This window comes from Trachinotus anak, unplaced genomic scaffold (genome assembly GCF_046630095.1).
Source record: "Trachinotus anak isolate AG129_WGS33_773 ecotype Australia unplaced genomic scaffold, CSIRO_AGI_Tana_v1 ptg000001l, whole genome shotgun sequence".
Classification (NCBI taxonomy): domain Eukaryota; kingdom Metazoa; phylum Chordata; class Actinopteri; order Carangiformes; family Carangidae; genus Trachinotus; species Trachinotus anak.
This window is the reverse complement of record NW_027273852.1, coordinates 14,684,555-14,711,930: the sequence shown is the minus strand read 5'-3', so window position 1 is coordinate 14,711,930 and position 27,376 is coordinate 14,684,555. Positions and strand designations below refer to the sequence as shown.

The 27,376-nt window shown below is 42.1% G+C and overlaps 1 protein-coding gene across 4 annotated transcripts in view; it reads left to right on the top strand.

The window, feature by feature from the left end:
* The window catches only part of fgf14 (fibroblast growth factor 14), a 103,180-nt gene that overhangs the window by 47,677 nt on the left and 28,127 nt on the right, over window positions 1–27,376 (top strand). For 2 of the 4 annotated variants that reach the window (XM_071479693.1, XM_071479711.1), the window contains exons 2-3: window positions 24,387–24,497; window positions 25,558–25,661. In XM_071479693.1, coding sequence (XP_071335794.1) covers window positions 24,387–24,497; window positions 25,558–25,661 — 215 coding nt within the window. Of the gene's footprint in view, window positions 1–15,861; window positions 17,035–24,386; window positions 24,498–25,557; window positions 25,662–27,376 lie in introns of those variants that run through there. The other 2 variants (XM_071479701.1, XM_071479721.1) reach the window with 2 other exon arrangements.

The following is a 27,376-nucleotide window of genomic DNA, read 5'->3' as shown; positions in this document are numbered from 1 at the left end:
ATAATTTAATTCCAATTTGGTTTCCCTCCATTCATTTACTTTCAACCCTGGATATAATAGAATAGGCCTCATACATTGTTTGGCTGTTGTAATTGCTAGAGAATATGATATACAGTAGAAGTTATCAAAGGTGCCCTGTGCTTCAGATCAAAATCAGATTTGCTCACAAATACCTCCCTAACATGAGAGTATGTGGTTGTGACAGATGATGCATGTTGTTTCCCCAGCTCATTTAACATGGGTGAAGATTTCATTGTATTTAATCAGCTAATGCTGCACCAGGTTGACTTACCCTGATGATGTCCCGCTAACGCTCGTATTGAGTGTGTGCCGCGCTGAAGAACTGAACTCAGCCACTTCAACCCAAAGGGAGAGGGCTCATAATAAAAGAGTTTTATTAGGAACGCTCTAGCTAGCACATCAAATGCAGTGGGAGAAAGGAGTGCGTGGGTGGGCTGGGTGCTGCAGGGGTGGGGGGTAGTAGAAGGAGTTGGGGAGACAGAACTTAGAGCTGGAAGTGTTTACGTTTGTGTGTTTGTATCATAAAATGTCATCGTAAAATATGTCATGCAGGTTTAGGAAGAAGGTGAATGCGCTTCATGTAAAGTGGGATCATGCTGGAGTGTGTGAATAAGAGATGGACTCTGTGTGGGTGGACACTGTGTGTGTGTGCGTGTGTGTGTGTGTGTGTGTCTGCTACTGTGCATATTTGCTTGTATACACACATGCATATACGTGGGAGCGGGAGGTGGACCAGTGGGTGCGCGCACCAAATGATTCAGCACTTCATGGACAAGATTCATGTTTTATGAGCATGGGCTCCCATAAATTACATGGCCCGGCTTTTCTGCTTCTGCAGCACAGCGCCGCTTTCTTTCTCCCCACCTCCTTCTCCCTCCTTTCACTCAATCATTTTTCACTCATACTCTTTTTCATATCTTTCCTCCTTTGCCTCCTTCTGTTGCTTAATGTCATCAAAATTTATCTTGTCAGTATATTTTAAGATGCAGTATGCCTAAAGATGTTAACTGCTCAACCTACTTCTGCAGTTTAAATTACACTGACAGAGGGACATGCAAACTTGACTCAGTGTGTTTACCTGTGCACCATGTGTAGGCTTGCCACTGAACTTACCCGAGTGTACTTTGGGGAGCTTCCCGTGTGTTACTTAGCAACGGTGTGCTTGCATTGGGTTTTCTCAAGGAGCACCATCTCTCCCTATGTCCCTCTGTAAATGCATTTCAGCATGTGTACAAACAGAGGAAGAGGCCGAAACACAGAGTCACAGAGAGAGTGGCAGGATTGACTTCTCTGTGTGGTGAATCAACAGATGTGTCAGGCGAGCTGATGGAATAGCTCGGCTCAGGGGAGTATGTCCACCTGGCACCTGGCGCTGCAGCTGAATGCAGGTCTGTCCCCACCACCTCCTTATTGACAAGCGGACTTTAAAGTCAAAGCCAAGTCAAAAGTTAGGTGCAAAAATTAGCATAGCACTTCTTGTCTGGTTTGGATTTCTATATGTATGTAGCTTCTGTGGTTACACTCTGTCCTGTTTGTGCTGTTGGTGGCCTGACTTTAGGATGGTGTAACCTGTTAGTGGTTCAGTTAGTTGGCCAATCCATACACCTCATGTTTATCTAAAGCAAAAAAACCCCAAAAAGACAAAAAACAGTACTACTCTTATTTTGTCCTTTTTTGCTCTGTTTTGCTTTACTTACCCCTCAGGGAAATACCTGGCACTTTAGCTGTTGGATGCTCCATTATGTTCACCAGCAAGTTGCAAATTTCTCCACTGGCTCTATCAGGGCTTTTACTGTGGCTGCTAAACCAAAACAATGAGCTAAAACTGCTAAAAAGCTCCATAGAGCTGAGGGGAAGTGCTGAGTCAGGTGATAATTTTATTGGTTTGTCACCAATATATATTATACATAATTTATTTTTTTCAATTTTTAACATAATAATGTTGATATTAGTTTAAGATAAATATTTAAGGATTTATCTGGGTTACCATGAAAATGGGTGAGTGTATGACTGTAGCATAGCAGAGACAGAGTTTCCAATACGACCAGCACAGGGTTCCATGCAGAGTGGTCAGGTGTTTGCTGATGTTAGGTGTGTTGCTGAGCTGAAGTGGACAGAACTTTGGCATCAACACATTCTTATCCTGTGAACAAATGCATGTTTACATACTAACAACAAAAACCAGTGTGTATGCTTGTTAGTCATGAAAAGATAAGACTCTGACCTCTCTGTAAGACTTACAAGACCAATCTAAATCAAGCTCATTGATAGGAAAGGAGCACATTTCCCTGAGCGGGAATTGACCAGATGTCAGGGGGGCTGATGGAGAGGGCAGTGCGTGTGTGTGTGTGTGTGTGTGTGCGTGCGCCCGCTAATGTCCCTGCATGTGTGTGTAAGCTTTTGTGTGTGCAGACATTTGTGTACACCTGTACTTCACAAGCATCTTACTTATCCCAGGAGCTCCCCTTTATTTGAGTGTTGCTATTTTTAGAGCTATGTCGAAAGGTCAGCTCCTCGGTCGGCTGGAAAAACACTGAAACAACGCTTCAACAGAACAGACACATCCTCTGGGAAATAGACACCACTTTGTCAGAGTCACCTGCTACATGCTTCACATCGCCCTAAACAATGCGTTGCTGCGATGACACTGTGTGATGTTATTTTGACTGATGGTTTATCCAGTACATCGACTGCTATACGTGAGGACTTGTATTAGAGCAGTGCTCCTAAGGCCTTGTGAAATTCACATTGATCAGCTTTCATTGTCTGGAGTCATCATTATGTCTCAATACATGATACAGTATCCCCAAAAACAATGCTTTTTGTGTACCTACCAATAATCTATCTTCCTTTAAATTGATCCATTTGCCCTGTGGGGAATAAATGAAAATTTTACTCAGCAAAATCTGATCATAGATTTTTCAGGCCACAATCGTTGTGTAAAACTTGCTGATCAACCTTTGTCCTTAACACGATACTCTAGGGTTTGTTGTTTTCTTCTTCATAAAGAGGAGCAGCTGGAGTGAGGTCAAATTCATCTGTGTACAATTAATTCCATGGGTGACAAGTTTTCGTGTCAAAACAAGTAACAAAACATTCACAGGAGCTTTTTTTAAACCACTGCTTAAGCATCAGCCCACTTTTCCACTGTCCTGGTTTGTCCCAGCCACTGGTACTTTGTTCAGAGTAGAGGCCTGCTTCTTCTTTGTTGTTGCAATATTAGAAGATCCAAGAAAAAATGAGATATGTACTTAGCTCTATTTAGGCAAAATAACAACTGTGACCATAAGACCAGTGCTAAAAGAAGAACTGAAATAAAAGAAGCAATGTAAAAATACAATACTATCAAAGTTTTTCTTTACATTTTAGTCAGAGCCAAAGTACAAAAAAATTAGCCACATTTACTTAAAGCATCAAAGTAAACGTAGACTTCTTACACTCTTCTTTAAGTGTGTTATTACAATATTAAACATGTTATATTGTTAAATATCTGTTGGATATATTGGATTATTAGTGTTCATGCACTGACATTTAAGCAGTATTTTAATGGTGGAGCTGATTTCCACTATTTTACATACTCCTGGGTTGATTTATAGCAATAGTACATATTTTATGAAGTGAAATTATTATGTTCTGCTAAGTAAATAACAACTACAACTGCCAGAGGAATGCTGTGGATTGAAATAAATTTTCCTGTGGAATAGAAGAATAGAAAGATTAAGTTGTTTAAAATGGAAATACTCAAAGTTCAAGTAGCTCAAAGTACCAAAATACCAAAGTGCAAAAAATCTTAGTTACCTTCCAGCACTGACTCAGACTCAAGTTTTTGCTGCAGTTTTTTCTTTGAGTTTATTCTTACTTTTCACAGAGAAAAGGTGTCACCACTGGAATCCACTGTGCCCAACATGAATTCAAGCAAGAATTCAAGAAAGCCACTTTCTACTACTAATTTTTTTTTAATAATATGTTTGATACTGAAAAAATAATTTGGGGCGGAGTATCACTTCACACTAATGGGCAGCAGCAGCGATCATATGAGGTCAGGGATGTGTCAAGTTGCAACACTATCACCAGAATCATCCAGCAGCTCTATCTCCTGCCAAAACCTCGTCTTATATATCCTGAGGCCTACAATAAAAACATGTCTCCTCCTCCTCGTCCTCCTCCACCTCCTCTGCAAGTAGGCGTGATGGAGGAGGTGAGTGAGCTCCAGCAGCACAGCGAAGGCCAACATCCATGTCCACATTGCAGGCTTTGTCCTGCCAATTTCTGAGTTCTCAAATCAAGCCCTGCCCCAACAGTCCTATTGCACGTGGAAAGAAAATTACAGTCGAAAAGCTTCCTGCATTAGCTTTAAGACATTTTCTACTTAAATTTCAGACGGGTTGAGATTCCCTCCCCCATGTGTAACCCAGTCATAAAGACCTGGGTTCTGGCATCTCACTTACACACCAGCTAATTATAGTCCACTGTAATTACAAATGTGTCATTTCTCATTAGGCCCTTAACAGCAGACATGCAAATGAAACACTCTATTTGACAGAGGGCTTTTTATCTTTTCCTCCACTCTTTTATATCTCACAGTTGGACACAGTAAAAAGTATGCATCCCTCCATTTTAATAAAGCCTATGTTTCTTTCATTATTATTTCATTATCCTGATTTGCATTTATGTTAATTTGGCCCTTGGGGCGTAAATAGTAAGCATGGTGGTTAGGCTTTGATTTCGGTTTTATTCTGCCCAGTGTGCTAAGTCTTTGCACCACACCTGTGGCACCTATAGCCAGAGAAAGAAAAAATTAAGTTTCATTCATGCAATTTTGTCTGTGCTATTAATAATCAGTGGTCTGTTGTGCCACAGTGCAGCTGCAGAGTCAGTGATTGATTGGGAAAGGCTAATGTCTACTTTTTACATTTAATCAAGAACACATAAACACAATGCCAGCTGTGTGCTCCACAGTTCACATTAACAGTGATCAGCTCAGAGTGTGTGTGTATGTGCAGTGTGATCCTACGGCACTGCACCACTGACTGCTATTGGAAAATGTGTGTCCTAAGGCTCTGATCTATATATCACACAGCCCTCTGTGCCTCTATTACATAACACACGGAAATAAAAACAAATGCGTCTTTTATTTTTTTTCTTCCATTTTTCTTTTTTTTTGTCATTCTTTTCATCCTATTTTTCTCTCTTTCATTCACATGCATACACATGCACACACACACACACACACACACACACACACACACACATATGAGTTCATGTGGAAGATAAACATATGTAGCAAAAACCAGCTGGCAACAAAGAATCAATGGGTGTTTTGCAGCACCCAGAAACACAATCAGATTATGGCCTATCACTAGAGACTCTAATATTAGTTACTGCTCACAACACAGCCTCACTTCCTCTAGTTAGGTCATAACTCCGCAATGAAGTTCACCACTGCTTTCATCAGGCTGTTATATTCTTTGTTTGTTAATTGATTGATTGATTGACAAATCTGATACACTTATTGAGAGTTTGACACAGAGGTTGTCACTGTCAGACACACATGTCCACACACAGTAACTGTGATGTAGCCTGTTTTGGCCACTTGAGGGCATCTTGGTTGTCTAAAGAAAAAAAAAGTGTTGTGTTTCTTGTAAATGGCTCCAGTTTTAGTGTAGTTTTGTGCTTCGACGGCTGCCGTGGAAGACACTGAACTAAATATAGCAGTCAAGACAAAGTACCAACATGACAGACTGTTACTTTCCCAGAGATCGACCCTATGTTTACACATTCACTGGATCTTTTCACACCACGTGTTGCCCCTTTGCAAATTGAGGTGGATGGGGCTCCATTTAGTGGGAACTCTTTTGTTTTTTGTCACTGCAGAGGCCATAACAAGACTTAAAGTTTTAGAGAGAGAAAGAGAGAGAGAGAGAGAGAGAGAGAGAGAGAGAGAGAGAGAGGAATTTAAGAAAAACAGACAAAGAGTATATAAGAGTATAGAAGTGTACAGAACAGTTTGCCTGTCTTTAATCAACACTGTAATTCTGCAGCAGTGTCCTGCTGAGCTCTGCACTGCTCTCTAGTGGCTGAATAGCAGTAAAGCATTTTAACTGTGGCAGCTGCTTTACTGTTGCCTCTCTCAGTGTCAGTAAATTCCTATTAGTTAATATGCCGGGGTGGGAGGTGCTAATTAACTGAAAAATACACATTATGTTCAGTTAACCATCAACCCAGCTATTCTCCAAGAAATGTTTTTCTCTCTCTGCAAAAACTTTTGCTGAAAATAAAATAAGTTTTAATGTAACTGAGCATGAGGCAGGTTGTTAGAAAGACACACCCATAACCACAAAGTATAAAAATAACCAGAGTGCAAGACGCCTTACTCATCCATAATGAAATTAGCAGTCATTAATTATCTTCTGTGTGTATTTGCTTTGTTGTAGTGTAGCTGTTTTTGTAGTTCCGTGATGTTTCTTACGCACTGCTCATCACTGATGATGCATTGCTTTCCCACAATAAAAACAGAGGGCGGTTTGGTTCAACTTACACACTGAACTGTTCTTCAACCCACATGGAGAGGCTAAATATAACTTTGTCTTTTCTTTTGAGAGACACTAAAATGTCTCCTCTCCCTTAAGTGCCTATCATCGCTTTGCACTTTTGACATTAAGCATAAATCCCTCTGCAAGGTACAAGTGATCTGCATTACCTCGCCATCAGCTGTCTCATCTTATAGTGCACCCTGCCAACACAAAGCGGCCTCCTCAAACACACTGTTATTTCATATTTTTTTTGTTGTTGTTCACATTGGCTAAGAGCCAAATGTTGCAAGCAAAGTGATTAAGTAGCAAATGAGTAAGACGAGGATGTTTCCTCAGCCGGCGAACACATTTCAACTGTGTACTCAAATATGTGTGTGTACTTCTTGTGTTGGTGAGTGTGTGTAGGTGTTTTTTTTTTTAAGGTAAAATACCAAACAGTGACATGTTGCTGTGTGTAATTTGTGTTGAATTGAACTTGTTTTTTGTGTGTGTTAGTTTTACATCAAGGATCACAGACGCCGCCCTGGATCACTTGAGTGGATCAAGGGATACGAGAAGTATTTGATGCATTTGGCGCTGTGCTAACATTTGATCTGTGACGGTGTTAATGGGCGTCTGAGTGTGCGAGTGTGTGGTAATGTCTGCCAGTTAATAACTGCTGTCATACTAGAGTAACTAACCCCTGTCACTTCAGACTAATCACTGCACTCCTCGTCCTCCTGTCGCCTCCATTAGCTCACAGTCAGACACACACACGCATGCGCAATATTTCTGCGGTGGCAGGGCATCATCTGTTTTTTCTTTGTTTAGTCTCAGGACCAAGTGGGTCATAGTGGCCAAAGTGCAGCCCCGGCTAATGAAGATAAGCATCATAACTTTGGCCATTACAGACATCATTAGTCTTTCATTGTCTCTTGGGGAAAAGTTTATTGCTATTCTCAGTCAAAGGTGGCTGAGGTCCCGTTCACACAGTGTCTCATTGGAGATCTATGGTGCATATCATATGAACACACCTTAATAGACCTCTAGGAAGGACACATTAAAGCAGGAGTAATACAAAGCACACTAATCAGACATAATATTTCACGGAGGTGTAATTTTTTATGGTTATAGCTGCGATTCCTTCATTAACAAGAAGACCTTGTCATGTTGTCATAAAGACAGTTTATAATTCAGCATGTTTATGTAGTCCACTCGTTTCCCGTGGGCTGGTATAAACCTGTAAAGCTCCAGTATTTGTGAACATTATATTTTGAACACAATATTTCTGAATCAAATACACTCCCTTCATATAAATTTGAAAGGTGAACTGTTGTAAATTGTAATAAAGAAGCAGCATCAAATGTCACAGGTTGAAGTTGCTTTAAACTTGGGTCTTTGTCCACACCTAAAACTGTGTGGTTGTATTTTTGTCTGATCTAAGCTTAGGACTTTTCCCTGAATCAGACCATTATTATTATTGATGTACACACCTATACACTCTATGAACTGCAAATACACATGTTCTCTTTGCTTGTGCTCATGCACTGCTGAGAAACGACCTGAAAGATCAAATGTTTGCACAACTTTCATCTTGAGAATGACTTTGTTAAAATAATTTATTTTGATTGTGTTAAATCTGACACAATTGGTTGCAGACCTTTTAAATGAATACTTCCACATTTTGGGAAATGTGGTTAAATGCTACAGAGGCTAAGAATTAGGTGAGAAGACTGACACCTCTGTGATGTCTGCATGACGAGTATGTAGCTGGACCCAGCAGCCGGTTGGCTTAGCTTAGCCTTAAGTCTGGAAACAGAGGGAAATAGCTAGCCTGGCTCTGTTGAAAGGTAATTGGCATGGAAGCGAATGAATCTAGTTCCCAAAATGTTAAATCACTCATTTGAGTTCTGAAATGGAACCATTATTTCTTCATTATGTCTGGAGCAGGGTTTAAGTTTAGGGATAAGAATTAGGCTCAGCGTTAAAGTGCAGGTTTAATTTTATAAATTAGGGTTAAAGAAGTAGGGGACTATTTCTTCAGAAAACTCCAACTGCCTATAAATGTAGTTGTGTGTGTGTGGCTTTGTGCTTGTGAGTGTAAGAATGGATTTCCTCTCAAACATCCATCTCACGTGGCCTGTCCAAAGCTCTCTTCCTCTTTCATGCTGTTTGATGTGGGCTTGTTCTGTCTAGAAGAGCTGCCAGCGTATATATGGTTTCATAGTGTGGGGTAATTTGTCTGTAGTGTGTAGGAGCTGTCAGTAGTGGTAATGCTATCAGAGGTAGGCAGGGATTCTGATGGACCTGTGGGCTTCTTACGCCTGCATCCACATCAGGTATCATCTGTGGACTGCAGCTTGACAGGGAGCCAGATTGAAAGAAAAGACACTGACCACACCTGAAGGTCAGTGGCTGCTCGATTTATGTATTTCAAGATAGAAGAAACAGAGAAAAATCTCTTTGCTTAACAGGCATATTGTCTTCAAATGTGTGTCCTTTTGAATTTAACTTGTACTGGGTGTGTGTTTGCAAGCTTGTGTTGCAGATTCTTTTTGCACAGAAGAATTTACTGTCCTTATTTCCTCCATATCACATTCTTGAATTCACAGTTGGGGCTTGGCCTGACCTGACATCACCCTCATTACCATTCTATTAAGCCTTTCGGCACCAATACACTCAGGTCCTTCGCCTGAATCAGAAAATTATTAATATTAATGTGCGCACCTATGCACTCTATGCATTTCCAAGAGGGCACACACATTGTCTTTGCTTACCTACACACCCATGCACCAACACATTCTCTCAACCAGAAGCAAAAAAATTAAGGTTGCACACTCACAAACACACACACACACACACACACACACACACACACACACCTATACACTCTTGATGTCAGCCTTCAGCTCCGGAAGCTGGTCTTTCCAGAGGGGTTTGGACTAATTGATATTCTCCCACACTGCCCAGGGCTTCTCCAAGGAACCTCACTCTGCAGTGCTGCTGACAAGGCACATTCCATCACTGCTGCAGACTTAAAATAGGATCAAAGGATAGAGCAGTGTGTGTGTTTGTGTGTGCGTGTGTGTGTGTGAGAGAGAGAGTGAGTGAGAGAGAGAGAGGGGGGACAGATAGAAAGTGAGAGAGAGGGAGAACAGAGAGGATGTGTGTGTGACCAGCATGTTGACTCCTCAGTGGATTGTGACAGTGTTTTGCCTCTGAATGTCTGGCTTTTGCTCTCTCTTCTTGTGATTTTCATCTTTATTTGCATCTCTCTCTTCATATTTGTCTCCTTGCCCACATTAGTGTCCTTAGATACCCTCATTTTGTTTCATCCTAAAATAATTCACCCTATAACTGAGTTGTTTGTGATCTGGGCTATTATTTGGTAGTTAACCAATCACTGCTGGTGGGGAGCCACAGGGCTGTGTTAAATCACTGGCACTTGTGCCCAATTGTTTTCCTTTTACTCGCTCTAATCAGGTTGTGTTTGAATGTGCAAAAGTAGGAGGCCATGTAAAAAGCCCCTAGCCACAAATGTATTTCTTTTTTACCATCCTCTCTTCACCATAGAAACTCATAATTTAATCAAGATGCATGAATACAAAATAAGCCACAACACAAATGCAGAAACAGCAAACACAATTAAAAGCCAAAAATACAATGAATACCAAACCTGGGTGTTTGTGTCTTCAGAGAAATCCTGCAAGGTTGGATGCTGGGGTCCAGGTGGGCTGGGCTTGGGGCATGGCTGAGAGTGGTTACTGCTTTGTTGTGACATCACAAAGTTACAGAAGGCCTGATGGCCTGTTTTAAGGAACATTTGTGCATTTCTCTGTGGACTGAGTGCTTTCATACTTTCACAGTGTTAATATAGTAACTCGATCTGCTTTATAATCAAGAAAGACAAGGAAATCTCTCTTTATACAATATAGGACCTTTAGCATTATGTCCAATCGGTCCTCCCCATGGGTCCACTTTTCTGATTTGTCCACTTGCACGGGTACAGGCCAGGCATGGCAGTTGATTTTGTTTTGCTGTATGTTGAGTTCAGCTACATAATTGTTAACTACGTTTTGTTTTGTTTTGTTTTGTTTTTTTTTAATATGAGACTAAGCTATTTGTGAGTGGAGCTCACAGTTTGAAGCCACTGTGTTTCATTAATGTCTCTGTTGGAGGCCCCCACACCTCAGGCCCAGTCTAATCCAATCCCTCAGGGAGGGAAACACTCCATCACACTTGCAACAGTGAGACATATTGTAATGTGGCTATACATATTCTCCAGTGGCACATTTACTACACCTAGCAGCGATTATGTGATGTACATTTAAATGATTTTATGACACTCTGCATGAGATGATGAACCAGCTATTTAAAGGTCTGTGAGCAGAGACTTAATGTATCAGCTCTCTCACCACTCGTTTGGAACTGAATCTCTCTGGGGGTTGTTTTCTAACCCTTTAACATGTATTATTCATTGATAATGCTGCATGGGTGATCCCGGTGGCAATAAAGCAACATTTACAGATTGCCTCTCATTTGATCACTCCAGGAAGCCCATTCTTCCATCCATTCACTTGCATGTAGTCAGACTGCTGCAGGAGATAGCCAGAGGAAACCTTTGCAAATGAGGAGCAATAGTCACAAGAGAGGCCCAGGAAGTGGATGCTACGTCTTCATGTCACATCAGCTGTTATCTGCAATCATTCAGTTAGTCATTACTCACCACAGTCAGTGACCACTTTACTAGGTACACCTGCACAGTCTAATGCAACTTCTCATGATGCTAATGGATAGTTGTTCTGACACTGTCATATATGTGTTGTTTCATTTATGTGTTTCAGCAGTGAGGTAATAGTTAGTGGTGGTGTTCTACTGGACTGAACTGTGATGAGGTCTTTCTTGTGTTCTGCCACCCTCGTGTGTAAATGGGGAAGACAAAAAAACAAAACAAATGAAAGGTAGAATTTAAGGCAGAGCTGTTGTACTGAAGAGATGTGGATAAAGTGGTGACTGACTGTATGCAATGAACTCTATAATTCCTTTGTTTGTTTATGAGATCCCCATCAGCTGCTGTATCACAATAAAATAAAATAAATTCTTGTCATCTCTGTCTGTCATCAGTCAGTTTTCAGTCAGTGCAGTGCATGGTGGTGTTTAGGTTTGGGTTTAGTGGCTATTGATTGTACACTAGTTTTTATTTTGATTGGTGGGATACATTAAATACAATAGAAATGCAGTTTACTAGCTCTTTAGACCCCATCTTAAGCTCTTTTGTTTCTCTTTAAGCATCTTTAAGGTTGTTAAAATCATCTTACTTCACCCTGCTTGTCACCGTCTCATACATTTTCCAGCTCTTCACTGAAGCTGTATGAAGGAAGTATTCAAACCTTAGAATGTATGTTTCCTGACTGCACCAAATATATTAGATGTCTTAATTACATTTCCTCAAAATCCAGTTTAGAATAACTGGTATCTTTAGCTGGGTCATCAACTATTAAAAGAAAGTATGTACACAATATTAGTTTGTAATGAGTGGCTCATTGGTGAGGCCCATCTTCTTCGTTGCTTTTGAGTCTCCACTGTCATAAATGAATGCTAGATTTCTTTTATTTTGTCTGTTCTACTTTTTTACCCACTTGCTTAAATCGAATTTATAAATGTATTTAAAAATATTTTTTTAAGCTACTTCAAAACTTCTCAACAACTTCAGGGCATATCTCAACTAAATTTGCCACAGATATTTATGGTCCCCTCCCAGAACATGAATCCTACAGGCCCCTAATTGTTCTGGCTCTTACTCGCCTCCAGGCCCTCACCATGCACTCCTCATTCATGACCACTTAAACAAAGCTCTCCATTTTCATTCCCCCTTACAAGCCCTTGATGTGCACTCATCTGTCTTAGCTCTCTGATTAGCTCAGACCATTAGACTCATCAAAACAAATGAGACCCATACACATGCATCGAATACTCCCAGTCTATAAACGGGCTCTCTAAGCTTCTATTGCTTCAGTCGATGGACTCATGATATTTAACGATTAAACGGCTAAAGCATGGGGGGAGCACGAGAAAAGAAGAAATGACATAAATCCTAGCTAGGCAAAATCATTAGTCATCTGAAATTAAATTAATTCTGTCTGTGATAATGCAGTGTAATTTGATTCCAGCAAGTTAAGCTTCTTTTATTTCACAGGGCCTGAAAAGTGCTGAGTCCCACTGACTACTTTTCCTATCAGGATGGGTGATAAAAGAACATGGCCCCGAGGCAAAGTAATAGCAATAATCAAATGGGTTGTTTATCCCAGTTCCATCGGGTGACATTTGCAGTGCCTCGGCAGCGGGACATCTAACTAACAATAATGTAATTTCCTCAGAGGAGATTGGATTAAAATGTTCTGACCCGATGAGGCTGTGGATCTGCATCAGATGCTTTCAGCAAATGGTTGTGCATTTTGGTTGCCAGGTTTTTCATACAGGAAAGGTGTGCATGACATAATAGTCTGTGGTATCCTTTGTAAAGAATGTATCGATAACAGAGGAGTATGAGCTGATATGCACAATATTTCACATGCGTCTTCCCAGCGACTGGCTAATTTCTTGCAAATTACGTCCTCAGGAAACGTTTAGTCTGGTTTCATTTGCAGCCAATCTCAGATGAAATGTCCAAATGGGTTCCTCTAACTGCCTTTCTCTGTGACCCAAACTTGAAGAATGAATGAAGTGTTTAAAGCCTTTGTGAACAAATGAATGTGAATAGCTTGGGGCAGACTGTCAGATCACCATAACCATGTTAGCTCCTTGAAGGGGCAGTATAAATTGGGGCATTAGGAGTCACAGGAAAAGGTCTTGGCTTAGAGCGCTTTGGAATGGGGACTGCCATGGACTCGCATACGTTCACATGCAGGAGGAAAAAAAATGTAGGTATGTGCGCCTCTCGTTATGCTTCACGAATTGACACCCTGCGTCATACTTTGATTAGAAAGCATTCTCCTGGATTAGACTGGTGGATTATTTTTCCTCCACCAATGTATGCCGTGATGGGATTTTGCATGTGCACGTCTGTGTTATGTGTAGAAGGCTTGTGTGACTCTCCATACATTCAAGCTTCTGCTGTATGAATGAAAAGGTAAAAGCCACAGTGCAAAGCCTCTCCTCTCCTCTCCTCTCCTCTCCTCTCCAGTATTATCCTCACCCTGGATCAAGCCAAGAGTGGTGTTTTTTTTTTTTTCTTTGCTGTAGTGCCACATTTGTAGAATTTATGGGGAGACTTGTATTAATGAAGCATACCAGTGCTAATCCATGCCACGGCTGAAAACAAAGAATATGACATAATAACACTGCATGCAATTTCAAAACCTTTTTCTCTCAGGCAGCTGTAAAGGGATCCTAGCCAAAAAAATCAATTCTGTAAGACTCAGTTTCACATTGTGTCTCTTTTGCAATTTGTCTCATATTTTTAAGCTTGAAGCCAAATTCTTATTCCAAACTGTGATTTTTTTTTTCTTTTTTCTTTTTTTACTGACTTCTAGTTTCTTGAGTAATGCTGCTGGTGAGGCTGTAATATTGTCATCATCTATTATTTTGTGTTTTTATAAAAAACATTCTGTAAACACATCACTATTCTGTTGCCAAACCTGTAGGATCATATCCCATCATCCCTTAGTGTCCTGTGAGCTGCAATACATTCAAGCAATGCAAACCTGCATGATCATGATTAAAGAAGAGCGACTATTTGTGCGAGCCAAATACCCCCCCCCCCCCGGTTGGCTCTGACGGCGCTGCTCTGCAAGTCGCTGTGGGTGAGGGACCCATTGTTGGGCTGACAGTGTCCGCTGCTGGCTGCAGCGTAAACTGCACTGCCTCCTGACAGCACCGCGGAGCAGGAGGCTTCTGGGACACAGACTCTACAGTCATCCACAACTCGAAGTCGAGTCAGTGGAGGGAGCTGAGAGGAAAACCACCGGTGCACATACCCGCTTTTATATGAGGAGCATCGTCAACCTCCATACAATTTTTAAAAAAATCCATTATTAAGATGATCTGTGTACATTTCAACTCTATAGACTGTTTCTCCGTCCTCCGTCCTGTGGGGAGAACGCAGTTAATTCACTGCCCTCCTGGTTTTCACTGACATCCGCTCTCAGACTCTCACTGCTGTAATGGAGATGGATGAATCATTACTGCTGCTGATCCGCCTGTTCGACTCATCCTGTGCTCGTACATCAGTGCAGCTGGATATCAACAGGTGCGTCTGGCGCGCAGAGAATCAGCGAGGCCAACACAACACAAGGCTCCACTCCCCTATGAGCCCAAATGTTTAATTACAGCCACAAACAGCAGATGGCTCTCTTGAGTTTTAATTTCTTTGCCTGTGATTGAGACTTAGATGATATTCACCCTGGAGCAAAGGGAACGGAGCAAGTGTTTTGTCTTAGGGTGGCGTTTATTGCGTAAAACCGACACGTCCAGATTCAGTGTCTGAATAAGCCGACGAAGGGGAAGTGGCCTGTTGGAGGTTCACATAAAACATCTGTTGTCAGTCTGTGGTGGACGTTCAGGTAGAGGTTATGATGTCCAGCTGACGGAAAACGTTTCCCGCCATCATGATTGTCCGGCGCTGTCCGTGGTGCTGAAATCGCGCAGCGCAAATGCAGCCTGGAGGGCTCCACAGTAAATGAAGGTGCTTCTTCACCACACAGCAGCATGAACAGCCACTGGTGTGTTTCTCCTCTCATGAGATTTCTGCTGTTTATACTTAGAGGTTATTAAGTTTGACTGTAATGGTGAGGAAAAAGAAAAGAAAAATAAAGCCACTCCGTTATCTTAGCTTCTGATTTATAATTTCAGTCGTGGATTCCACCTTGACAATCTAACCATCTAATGGCAGCATTCAGACCGGCTTCAAACAGGGGCTTGGTGGTCGAGAAGCGGGGGGTGGGGGGGGGTCCTCCTCCTCCTCCTCACTCACTCACTCACTCACTCAGGCGTGTACTAATGAGTGGTTAGGTAGGCCTACTTGTTGATGGGAAGGATATGTTGATGCGGGGTAGCTGTATAGACTGAAGCCGGTGACCACCACTTCCTGGCGGCTTTTTTCCCCCTCTCTGAGCGTGGGAAAATAAACAGTGCCGTGCACCAGTGGAGACCCTCTCTCTCCTTTTCCCCTTTACGCGCTGCTCGCCGTACGCCTCGCACGGACTCCAGCGATATGAAAATCCACTGGGGTCGAACTGTGAGCTGATCGCTTGGGGGGCGGGGGCGGGGGGGTTGAAGTTTATATATTTGTATGCAGCTTGTCACACAATGCAGACGTCATCTCCACAGGACTCAGATCAGCTTTGGTTGTGTGTGTGTGTGTGTGTGTGTGTGTGTGTGTGTGTATTTTTTTTTCCACTCCCTGGCTCCTATCGCGCCCACCCGCCTGTGTTGTGATTGTGGAAAACAGAGAGGAAAATATGTTTGGAGAACATTATCCGGCAGATCGGCAGGTTGTTTGAGTGCAACTTTGCGTTAATTTATCCAGCTGCTTCAATTTCGTAACTGCACGGTTGCGTATTTTCTTTGCATTTTCAAAAAAAGAAAAAAAAAAAAATGTGTGGCTGCTGATCGGTCATCGCGGGGTCCCTGTCGCGGATTGCTTCCTGCAAACTTGGGAGTTCGCTTCGCCCCGGCTGCTCTGCCTTCACTCGGGTGGTGGTCTTCGTGTAGGAGGCGCCCAGTGTTTGCTTGACTGCTGGCGGCGCACATGCACAGGCGTCCCCACGACAGCGACTCTACTGATAGAGCACCCCTCGTCTGGCAGAAGGAGGAGAAAGCGGAGGGTGAAAAGGAGGAAAGAGTGGGTGAATGTGCTGCGAGGACGCTGCAGCCGGTATTGGACATTTAAAGAGGCGATGCTACTGAACATGTCACAGACAAAGAGCAAAAACATCACTTTGCAGGTATGAAAAACCCTCTGAATTCTCGGTCCAGTTTGGCTTAGCTCTCCCGTCAGGACTATGGGTATTGATGCATGTGTGGAATTACGCATGAACTGATCTCATTTTTTTCCATCATGTACAAGAATTTTTCGAGTGATGGTGACAGCTCTTTTCATATCACAATTATCATGTAGTGTTCGGACAGAAAAGAAAACGAGCTCCTAAAAAATATATACATATACATTTGACATTTGACATCACGGAACGGATCACTTAGCCGCCACCATGGGACTGTGACCCGGGCTTCGAGCTCCGAGAGGCGGCTGTTTGTGTAGTCTGTGCTCCGTGTGCAGACTGGACCTGAGCAGTTGTGACATTTTGAGCCATGGCTGCTGCTATCGCAAGTGGGCTGATCAGACAGAAGAGACAGGCAAGGGAGCAGCATTTAGACCGGCCCTCGACCAACCGACGGAGAAAGAGCCCCAACAAGAACAAGGGGCTCTGCAATGGGAACCTGGTCGACATCTTCTCTAAAGTGCGCATCTTCGGCCTCAGGAAGCGGAGACTACGGAGACAAGGTCTGGGAACTTTGGTGTGCAAGGTTGTCTTCTTTGTAGGCGCAGAGCGTTGCGCATTCAGTGTAAACATGTGCATACATCCAACCACTGGTTGATAGCTTAATTAGGCCTTTAACTATCATGATTACATTGCCACCTATGCGGTTAAAGCACACATGGCAATAATGAAATGAGTGGTTCTCTTTATTACTGATTACATAAACTTGCCAAATGGCACCTCTGTGCGTAAAAAGTTAGATCGAACGGTAGAATGCATTCTGTGTTTTATTATTAGCCAGAAGGTTGAAAATTACAAACCTGCCTTTGATTTACATGCAATCCCAGGTACCTGTCAGGCTCCTGACGAGTTGAACCAAATGGTTTAGACAGGTTTACCGAGCTGTCACCTCGGCGACTCTGAAAAAGGAGCCCCCTGATCGTTATGAAGCACATACACGATTCGCTGAAGTGCTCACTATAGAGGCACATCACAAGAGCCAGAAATGAAACTCATTTAAATGCAAGCAAAAAGGTCAATATCCCCCACGGAATGGAGGTTACGCCTTTCAAACATAATCTTTTCTCGCATAATTTTACGAATTCGTGGGGCCGATGGCCTCTTATTGCTCCAGCTGATATTCCTTCCTCTCACTTATGGAAATGTCATGAACGTTTTTTTTTTTTTGATCTAATTTATCAACCTGGGATTGTTAAAGAGCACTGTCAACAATTATTCCTCTGCTGGAATCACTGCAAACTGCAGGGATAATTCTTCATACAAAAATGAAGTAGGATAATTGGTTTAGGAAAGAGATGACTCTAATCATTTCCTCTTGTTAGCGAGTGATGGAGGTGGCTGTCTGCTCCTCTTGGAATCATCAGGTATCAAACCTGTTGCAGCTGGGATACTGAAACTAACTGAATAAACACCCCTAAGCGTTCATAATTTTATTGCAAATTAAGATGACAAACATTTGTTTTTAACAAAGAACCAGAAGCAGTGTGTTTAGTCTTTCATCTTGTTCACAAAGAGAGCCATTTTGATAACTGAATCTCTCTCATCCTCTGTCCGTGCTCATGTTGGAGCTGAACAACACTATGAAATGTCCCCGTCACTGGCCCTCAGTGCTTACATGGATTAAAATGGCTTTGATAAACCAGGGCCTATGGAAGAGCACATAGAGGACACATCTGGACACGGGTCAGGGTGCGTCAGAATGGCAGGTTAAAATCAGCCGTCCTCCAGGCTGCTGTTTCTGTTTCTGCCCACTCTGTGCATGTGTGTGTGACTGTCCCAGTGTTTGTGTGTCTAATTGTCTGTCCTCCTCTGTCACCTCTGAATTGGCTTTTGGCATATATCCATGTTTTCATGTGTCCAGAAGCCCCCCCCCCCCCCCCCCCCCCCCCCACGGATCAGTGACATGGACAGACGATGTTGTTATTTGGTCAGGGAATTAATCAATAGAAAAACTACAGGACGCTGGTGTGTGTATGTTTTAGTCTGTCATGGATGTAAATCTGGGAGTCAGCAATGTCAAGTGGATGTGCTGTCAATTTGTACTGGCAACCTTAAAATGACTCGACTACATCACACCTGCAACCGCCATTTCACAGGGAAACTCAGGGGCTCCCTGAGCCTCTGAATAATGATAATCCACAGTAACAGTGCCAGAGAAAGTGTCTGGAGGCTTCAAAAAGCCTGACCCTGGTGCCTGGAGGATGAGAAACACTCCCACTAAAGTGAAACTGAAATTTAAGGGGAAAGCTGCCTTTAAAAGGATATTTTGTCCTCATTTTTGAAGCTCTAATCAGAGCAAAGACTCTGTTTTCTCTTGCTTTAATTTTGTGTTATTTGTGATTGAAAGCCTAATGGGAATATACTTCATTAATTTCAGCCTCACATGAGAATTAGGAAAATCTTTACCAAGTGATATCAGACTGTGCTGTCAGGGGGGTGCTTGGGAAATACTGCACATACCATTATTTCTCTCCACACCCCTCCACACTTCTCCTGAACACTTCTCTTCTTCCCCCCTGTTCACTGGATTATCACAAGAGCACACAGTTTAGGAAGACTAATGGCTTGTTTGGTGTAATTTAATATTGGACCCCAGAAGGACTTTTTTTTTTTGAGTGAATAACGCTGAATGCACAACCGGATCATAAGTGTTGTGATAACACAGGTAGACATCCACAGTTGTCTTCATTTCCCAGGTGGCAAAGACACTGGGCTTCCCAGTGACAGCTGAGCCTGCAGAGAACAGAGCAGCTTTCTAACCATCCAGACTATGATTATATATTGAAGTCACATTCGGATTCCCACTGAGATCTGTCAGGATGAGGGAGTGCAGGTGTCTGAAATGTACTCTAACACCAGTATTCCCTTTGGCTTTCAGCATCGATCTTCTGCAGCGAGGCTCCAGATTAGCTATTCTTATGGGCTGCATTGATTGACACTGACATAAATTGTGTTTTGGAGCCACAGAATTGAGGTCAAATTCAAAGAAAGTGTTACCATAACTATAATCAATCAATACTAACAGTCCCCACCTTTGTCCTATCTCATTTTATTTTTGAAGTGGTATTAATATGACAGGCTATTAATAAAAACAGTGTGTCTGTAGATAAACAGCACAGAATGGAAAAGTTGCCGTCTGCTGTGTGCACAGATGTGGTTTCTCCTCCAACACTTGAGGGAATATACTGGGAACACTTTGTGTTTTCTCTGTCATATCAGCTTTAATTTGAAATCACCCATACATCTTGACAGCGGATGATGGTCACACTGGTTTGATTTTATTTGAGGGATTTGATGTGAGTTGTAAATCCTATTACACTCAACCCCTGTAAGTGAGCTGGGGGCCACATCCAGCTTGGGCTCGCCCATAATCTCCCTGCTCTGTATCCAATTATCTCACTAGATTAGATCCATAGATCATTAGATCATGTTACACAGATCAGACCATTAGATCAGCTTACATGATCTAGAAACCCATTTGAGACGAATGCTCTGCTGTTTATTCAAGAGCACATTGACAGGACACAGCGGAGCGTCATCAGTTTGTCTGTATCAGATGAGTTATTGTTGAAATGTCAGAGATGTTGTTGATGTCATAGAAATGGGAAAGGGGTGTGAGAGCAATGTAGTTTTCCTGTGCTTGATGATGCTTTCCCATGACAACATAAGCAACACGGAGGGGCTTTTCCTTTTGCAGGCTGGAAAAGCCCTTCTCCTATTCCAGAAACATCCAAAGTGGGTCAAGCAGGGCAGGGCTGACAGCAGTCTACAACTGCTGCTGCAGCTGTGCCCGTGTGTGTGTCCTCTGTGCTCAGTTTGCTTTGCACCGAGCAGAGCATGTGTCTTTGCACACACAGACACACACACACACACACACAAACACACATACAGACAGACAGAGGAATGGCATAACAGAAAATAAGGCAGGGAGGGAATGAGGGAGCTTTAGGGTCTCCTTGGAAAAAAAAGAAAGAAATCACAGCCTTTTGGTGACAGTTCAATTTATATGCAGAGAGGACTTCGGCTGCAGAGCAACACGATTTGAGATCTTACGCTTCTGATGCTTGTTGTTTTCCAAGGAAACCCCCTGCTGCTGCCAAACCACCACTCCGTTTCCCTAGAAACAAAGAAGTGGCATGTAGGAACATACAGTGCATCTGTTGTAAAAACTGAAACCAGTGCGTCTGGGAAAGTCCAACCGCAGTGGAGTTTGGATGCTCCTCTGTGATAAAGAGCACTGTTGTTCCACTATGTGCAAGAGGAGACTATTCAGGCAGACGAGGAGAAAGAAGCAGAGAGCAAAGAGACAAAAAAGACAAAGAGAAACAAAAGACAGACGAGTCAAAGACCTGCTCAACTTAGAGGATTCCACAGAGACCGTTTCAAAGCAGTTCTGGATTTTAAAGAGCGCACGCACCATATCAGGCTCGTCTGACAGACCTGAAAACGCTGTGTCATTCTAAAAACACTGAGCCTTTCCTTTATATTCCTCTATGCATACAACACTTCTCTCCTCCCTTTCACATTGTCTTTCTCTGATCCTCGTTCTGAGTTTGTGAATTGCCTCACTTACTCAGTATTTTACAAAGAATGCATAAAAATAGGAGTGTGTTGTAAATATTGAGGGATATTTCAGATTAATCTGAAACGTTTTATCTGTTGGCTGTGAGTAAGTTTGACCTTCAGCATGAGTTGTACAAATGGGTTGCAAGCTTTGTAAGAATTACAAAACCCATTATGTCGTAGTAATGTCATAGTAATGTATGCACTAGCATACATGAATGTCTGATGTTAAACTGTCAGTCATAAATAATGCTCCTGGTATTAAAGGATGTGACCGTATTCTAGACATATTCATCCAGACATCCCTCAGAACAGGATGATATATCATATAAATGAGCTAAAATCCTACAGATTTTCATCTCACTCTGGCCGCAGCTCAGAAATACTGAAGCTCCAAACTGGAGGGGAAATCCATGTGTGTGTGAGATATACTGGCTGGCTCGCCCCAGGGAACACAGCCAACATCACATGATTTATAGCACGATGGAGGAGCCAAGTTCACACACACACACACACACAAACACACACACACACACACACACACACACACAAAGACGGAGTATTCAACTAGCCAGCAACCAGTTCTGCGGTTTTAATTATTACAGATTGCCTCCCACTGATCTGTCTTCAGAATCAATCTCACTCCCCCACATTGTTTTAAATGCTGCTGATCAAAGTCATTAATCGATCACAGGTTAGCCGACTTTGTGTGTCCGCACAAGAGTATTTGCTCAAGGGAATTGTGCGCTCATTAAAAATCCATATGAAAATTTGTGAGCAATCCTTGTGTTTGTGTGCACGGGTGTGTTCCCCTGCTCTCGCTGCTGCATGAACACTCACCCATCTCCGGCGTCACTGCACTGTAGGGAGTATGGGTGTGGTCTTGAGGTTATGCTCCGTGGTATCTTATTACTGGATGGTTATGTGTTGTGTTTGAAAGCTTAATTAATGGCTGAGTTCGGCCACGTCCGTTGCTATAGCCCACTGCTGTTTGCAGTAGCAGTGCCTGGACGACAGACTAATGATGAAAAGAGGGAGGTTGAGAGTGATACAATGAAATCAGTAGTTAAGAGCTCTGGCTTTGATGCGACATGGATTAAGTGTGTGATGTATGGAGTACAGAAGCAGTTAGTCAGTCAGTAAGTCAACTGAAAGAAATTGTTGCATAGCTTAAGCCAAGTAAGTGTCACTGCGCACCCACACGTACTGTAGGTTTATTAAAATGTTCCTATTCTTTTACGTTTTACTTTTTGTGTTAATGTGAATCCACAACTAAATAGCAAACTGACTGGTTAATAGTCAACTGATCAATCATTTATGAAGCAGAAAATGCCAAACACTTGTTGGTTCTCTGGTGTGAAATTTGCTCTTTCTTTGTTTTGATGTCCTGAATTGAACATCTTTGGGTTTTGGACTTGTGTTTGAACAAAACAAGACATTTGAAGATGTTTGAAGGAAACTTGTGATGGCCTCTTTTCACTGTTTTCAGACAGTTTCTCCACTAAACTCTGGGGAACTAACTTTCACTGTTAAATAGATAGAGGAAAATCGTCTTAATTTAAAGAGAAAATCTTCATTCTGAGTCTAAAATACAAGATGGTGAATCAAAATTAGGGGACTCAAAGTCAAAATTCTCACCTTCCATGAGACTTCTTGTCATGCATTTCAGCGTTTTTTTTTTATACAGGTAGACATGTGCTTCAATAGTAAAATAATCAATTAATTGGAAAAAAAGACAGCTGTATTTACAGCTCAATTGTAATGGTCGTTTTCATGAATTGCAGCCGTAACATAAAGGATGGGTAATGGAGTCAGGACAATAACAGGATGCCTGTTGAGTCCTGCTTACAATGTAAAGAATCCATTTGTATGATAGAAAACCATCCTCAGTTACGTATCAGTTTATCAGATATTAAACCCAGCACACAGAGGAAGGATGATGTCTGCACAGTGACATCTGTCCCTGGCTGCAATAGTTGTGACTGTGCTGAGTATTATTCTAAACCAGAGAGATACTGTCACCGTCCTGTCAGCCTGTTCACTGCGCAGCTGAGGCGCTCCGACAGTCCGATTCTGCTTTAGCCACCTTTTCATTGTTCTGGTGGGACATGGAAGCAGCGCTGCTGAATGACGCTCTAGCTGTATTGTTCAGATACACAAGGTTAGAGGCATTTTCTCCCCTTTTTCAGGGAGCAGTGGAAAGGTCTCGGAGCTACCTAATGCCATCACCCGACAGCCATTTCAGAAGAGACTGCCTTGAGCAGTACACCGATAGAAAGAAAAAAAAAACTCTCTCTGCCCTCAGCAAGACCTCTTGAGTTCTCCTCCGTGGCTGCGCTCTCTCTCTCTTTTTCTCCTCTCTCTCTCTCTCTCTCTCTCTCTCTCTCTCTCTCACTTCCAGAAAAGGAGCAGAGTTTAGGCTCAGGTGAAGTTGATTGTTCACCTCCCCAGGGCTTTCTTAGAATGAAATCTGGTGTGATAGCTGTCTCCACGATAAGACTTATGTTGATGGTATATGACCCCAGTGGTTGTCCATGCACACACTCAGACACACACACACTCACACACACACACACACACACATGCACACACATACATACGCCCAGATGAAGAAATATTGTTGCACGGCTTGAGCACAAGCAATATTTTTCCAGAGACATCCCAATGTGCCATCGCAGGCAGGTTTATTAAAATGTATCCTTTTCAGTTTCCTCCTCCTTTACTTTTTACATTTGCACTTTCATTTTCACTTTTCTTCCTGTTATTACAAACCCCACAAAATGCCAATTAAACTGCAGCATGACTGGTTGAGCTGTCGTTGGCGCTTGGGCAATTTAACCGCAGCGGTGATTTATTTACAGTAGATATGTGGCTAATTCCCCTGTTGGGTCAGCTAGACGGGACAGAGCACAGACACTCTCACATCCTACACAGGAGGAACCCAGAGAGGGTGCTGTTGGGTTCATTATGGGAGTCAGGCCACCGCAGATTAATTCTGTTGCCTATAATTGGATGGCCTATCTCTGAGCATGGCAGGGCTTATGTGCCCAGAAAGTTGGCTGTGGGATTTGTCTGCTAACATACACAGGAGTCAGAAAGTACTGTAAAATAGTTCAGCGCAGTGTTTCATGCAGTTAATACACATATATTACTTTGTATTTGCTGTATTTAGGCATATAGTTCATTTCTTGAAGCTTATTTGGTTTGCTGTAGCAGCCCTTGACACAAGCTTTTCATCATTTTGATAATGTCTAATATTCCCCTCTGTTCTCTCTCTCTTTCTCTCCTGCAGATCCCCAGCTCAAGGGTATAGTGACCAGGTTATATTGCAGGCAGGGATACTACTTGCAAATGAATCCCGATGGCTCTCTTGATGGGACCAAGGATGACAGCAGTAATTCCTGTGAGTATCTTGACAGTGTCTGTTGTCCTTTGAGAAAAAAAAACTATAGGCTCCACAAAAGTTTTATTTTTTTGGTTACATTCCGTTTTACACATAAACTATAACATTTCTCACTTCCTGGTCTAGATTTCTCCTCAGGTGCAGGTCTTGTATTGCAGCTATAGGATCACACAGATTTGTCCTCTTCTCTAAGAGGGAAAGTGGACCAGGAAACAGTAGGCCTTACAGGGAGAAAAGGGTATTATTAGCTTGCTCTGGTACTGCTCCTCCAGTGCTTCAGGCTAGGTGGTTAATTTGATTCCTGTGCTTGGTGCTAACACCGGTCTGACACTCACATTGTGTCACTTAACTCCTGTCAGCAAGAGGAGATGTGGCACATGTCAAATCTGGTTTAAGGGACTTATTGAAATAGTGGGATTACCTATAGTGTGCACAAGGGATATATCATATAATTAAAAGTCAGTTGGTCAAATCAAGCGATGGCACTGACATCTCCATTTTGGAAATTTACATTTTTGAAATTGACCAAAAGCCACAAAAAACACTGGTCAGAGAGTAGTTCTCTTCACCTTCCCCTGAGGCTCCAAATCTGCCAATACAGAGTACTTAAAGGGTCATTATGTGCCTTTCATACACACACTGAATGTTACAGCCAGGCCAGTCCTGTTGTTCCTCACCAGTGCAAGCAATAGCCATTACCTACCAGGCCTAAGGAGTCTGTTACAACAACAAAAGGGCTATTAAATCTGCCATGCACCAGTGGTGGCCCCAATTATAGCCACTTCCCAAGTAGCTCTAGTTGGCCCAGGCTATGCTGGGCTAGTCACGTTCACCGGCCATGCTGCAATTCATCTTAAGAGATTACCTAAACGCAACAGCCAGCAATTGTATTATCTATGCTTTGTGAAGCATTAATGATAGGCAACTTGCATTTGGATGATGAATTACACCATTTTTTCCAGTGTATTTAATGTTCACTCGGTTAGTTCTGTCTGAGGTAATGATGTTTGGTGATGTTTTTATGTATGTGTGTGCTTGCCTGTTCACGTGTGTGTTTCAGCTTTGTTCAACCTTATTCCTGTGGGCCTCAGAGTTGTTGCCATTCAGTCCGTGAAGACAGGGTTATACATCGCCATGAACGGGGAAGGCCATCTGTACACATCAGTAAGCAGTCTATTCTATTCTATTCTATTCTATTCTATTCTATTCTATTCTATTCTATTCTATTCCATTCTATTCTATTCTATTCTATTCTAAAATATCTGAGTCTATCTTGGAAATTTGCTTGATTATGTTTAAAACAAGAGAATATTTTTCTTCTGCTGTGCACACAAAAATCTATGAATTCCCAGTTTAAAGACAGTGAAACTGGGAATCTATGAATTCCCAGTTCTATCGGAATCTATGAATTCCCAGTTTAAAGACAGTGATTCAGATATAGGTGTAGACAGATACGCACACAGTTTCCTATAAGGGTCCCCGAACACATTAAGCACAAATTCATGCATATAGATTTCTATTCATCAGGTTATATGCTCCCAGAGTTTTCATTTAATATGAAAAAAAAAACAACCCAAAAACATATATATCAGGTGACGCAATTCAGGCAGAACACACATTTTGCTCTCTCACATGGGATCTCCTGCTGTGCAGATATTACAAACTATCAATCTTTCAGTGGGTTAGTCAATAATAATGAATGAGATGTATGCTATTAGCAGATGAACAGTTTGATACTGTGACACATGTGTTTATCATAAGAGTAGCTAAAAGTAAGTGAAACCCAGAGCTGTTTTTTAGGACATCTAAGGAGCAGCCATTTGTTTTCACTACAATATGTAGTTCCCCACTGTTATTGACTCCCTCTCTTCAAAATAAACTAGGCTTCTGCAGGCCAGACAGCCAAGGGGGTGATAAGACCTCCCCCAGAACAGATAGTGCTTCTAGTCTCACTCCTCCTCCCTGTCCTCTCCCAGTCATTCAAATCAATCAGCAGGAAGAACACAGGGGAGTAGCGCTGCTCTCCCAGACAGAAGTATCCATCAGAATCACTGTCCTCTTCCCTCTGCTGTCCTCATGTTCCTAATCCTCAGAGTGCAGAGCAGGAATTGCCATCTTATTCTTCATTCATTACCTCAGAGGTTTAGAGGGGCTGCTTCTCTTACTGTACAATGCACCGGTATTCCAGTGGAATTCTCTCACACTTAATCACTGCTCGACTTAAGCCATGAAATTAAATTCAGCCGCGGAGGATTGACCTAGAATCCTATGGATTGCATGAAGGAATCGTACAGTGGGGATTATGAATTAATATATACTATGGGAACAATATTTTGCACAACACACAAGAAGACAGTATTGTGCAATTTGTTGATTGCAGACAGACACTCCAACACATTTGATTGTGGAAATGTTGCACTTCAAAATATAACATTGATTTTCATACCCAGTGGTCAACTTTTATAGGCACCGTTATTCATCCTTTATTTATACAGGGTTGTCCATTGACAACATTGAACTCTCTTTTGCATTGGGTGCCCTGCAAAAGCAAAAATTCAACATTTATACAAAATTTATACATTAAAACTTACAAAACTGCAAACAAATGGTAAGGATAACATTTTGAGAGGGTGAAAAGGGCATAAAAGCAGCAATAAATAAAAAATCTGAGCAGAACGATATGGGATAATATTGTTTATGCTGTTATTTACATAGATAATCTGTGTGTTTCGGTACTTCCTTTACAGAATGAATGCAGAATAGATTTAGAGTTGTACATCTGTGTCATGATTGTTGTCCAGAACATAATCTATCAGTGGCATATGCTCTCATGATTTTCCATGCTACTCCACTTGTCACATTCAGTGACTGTGGTGTTT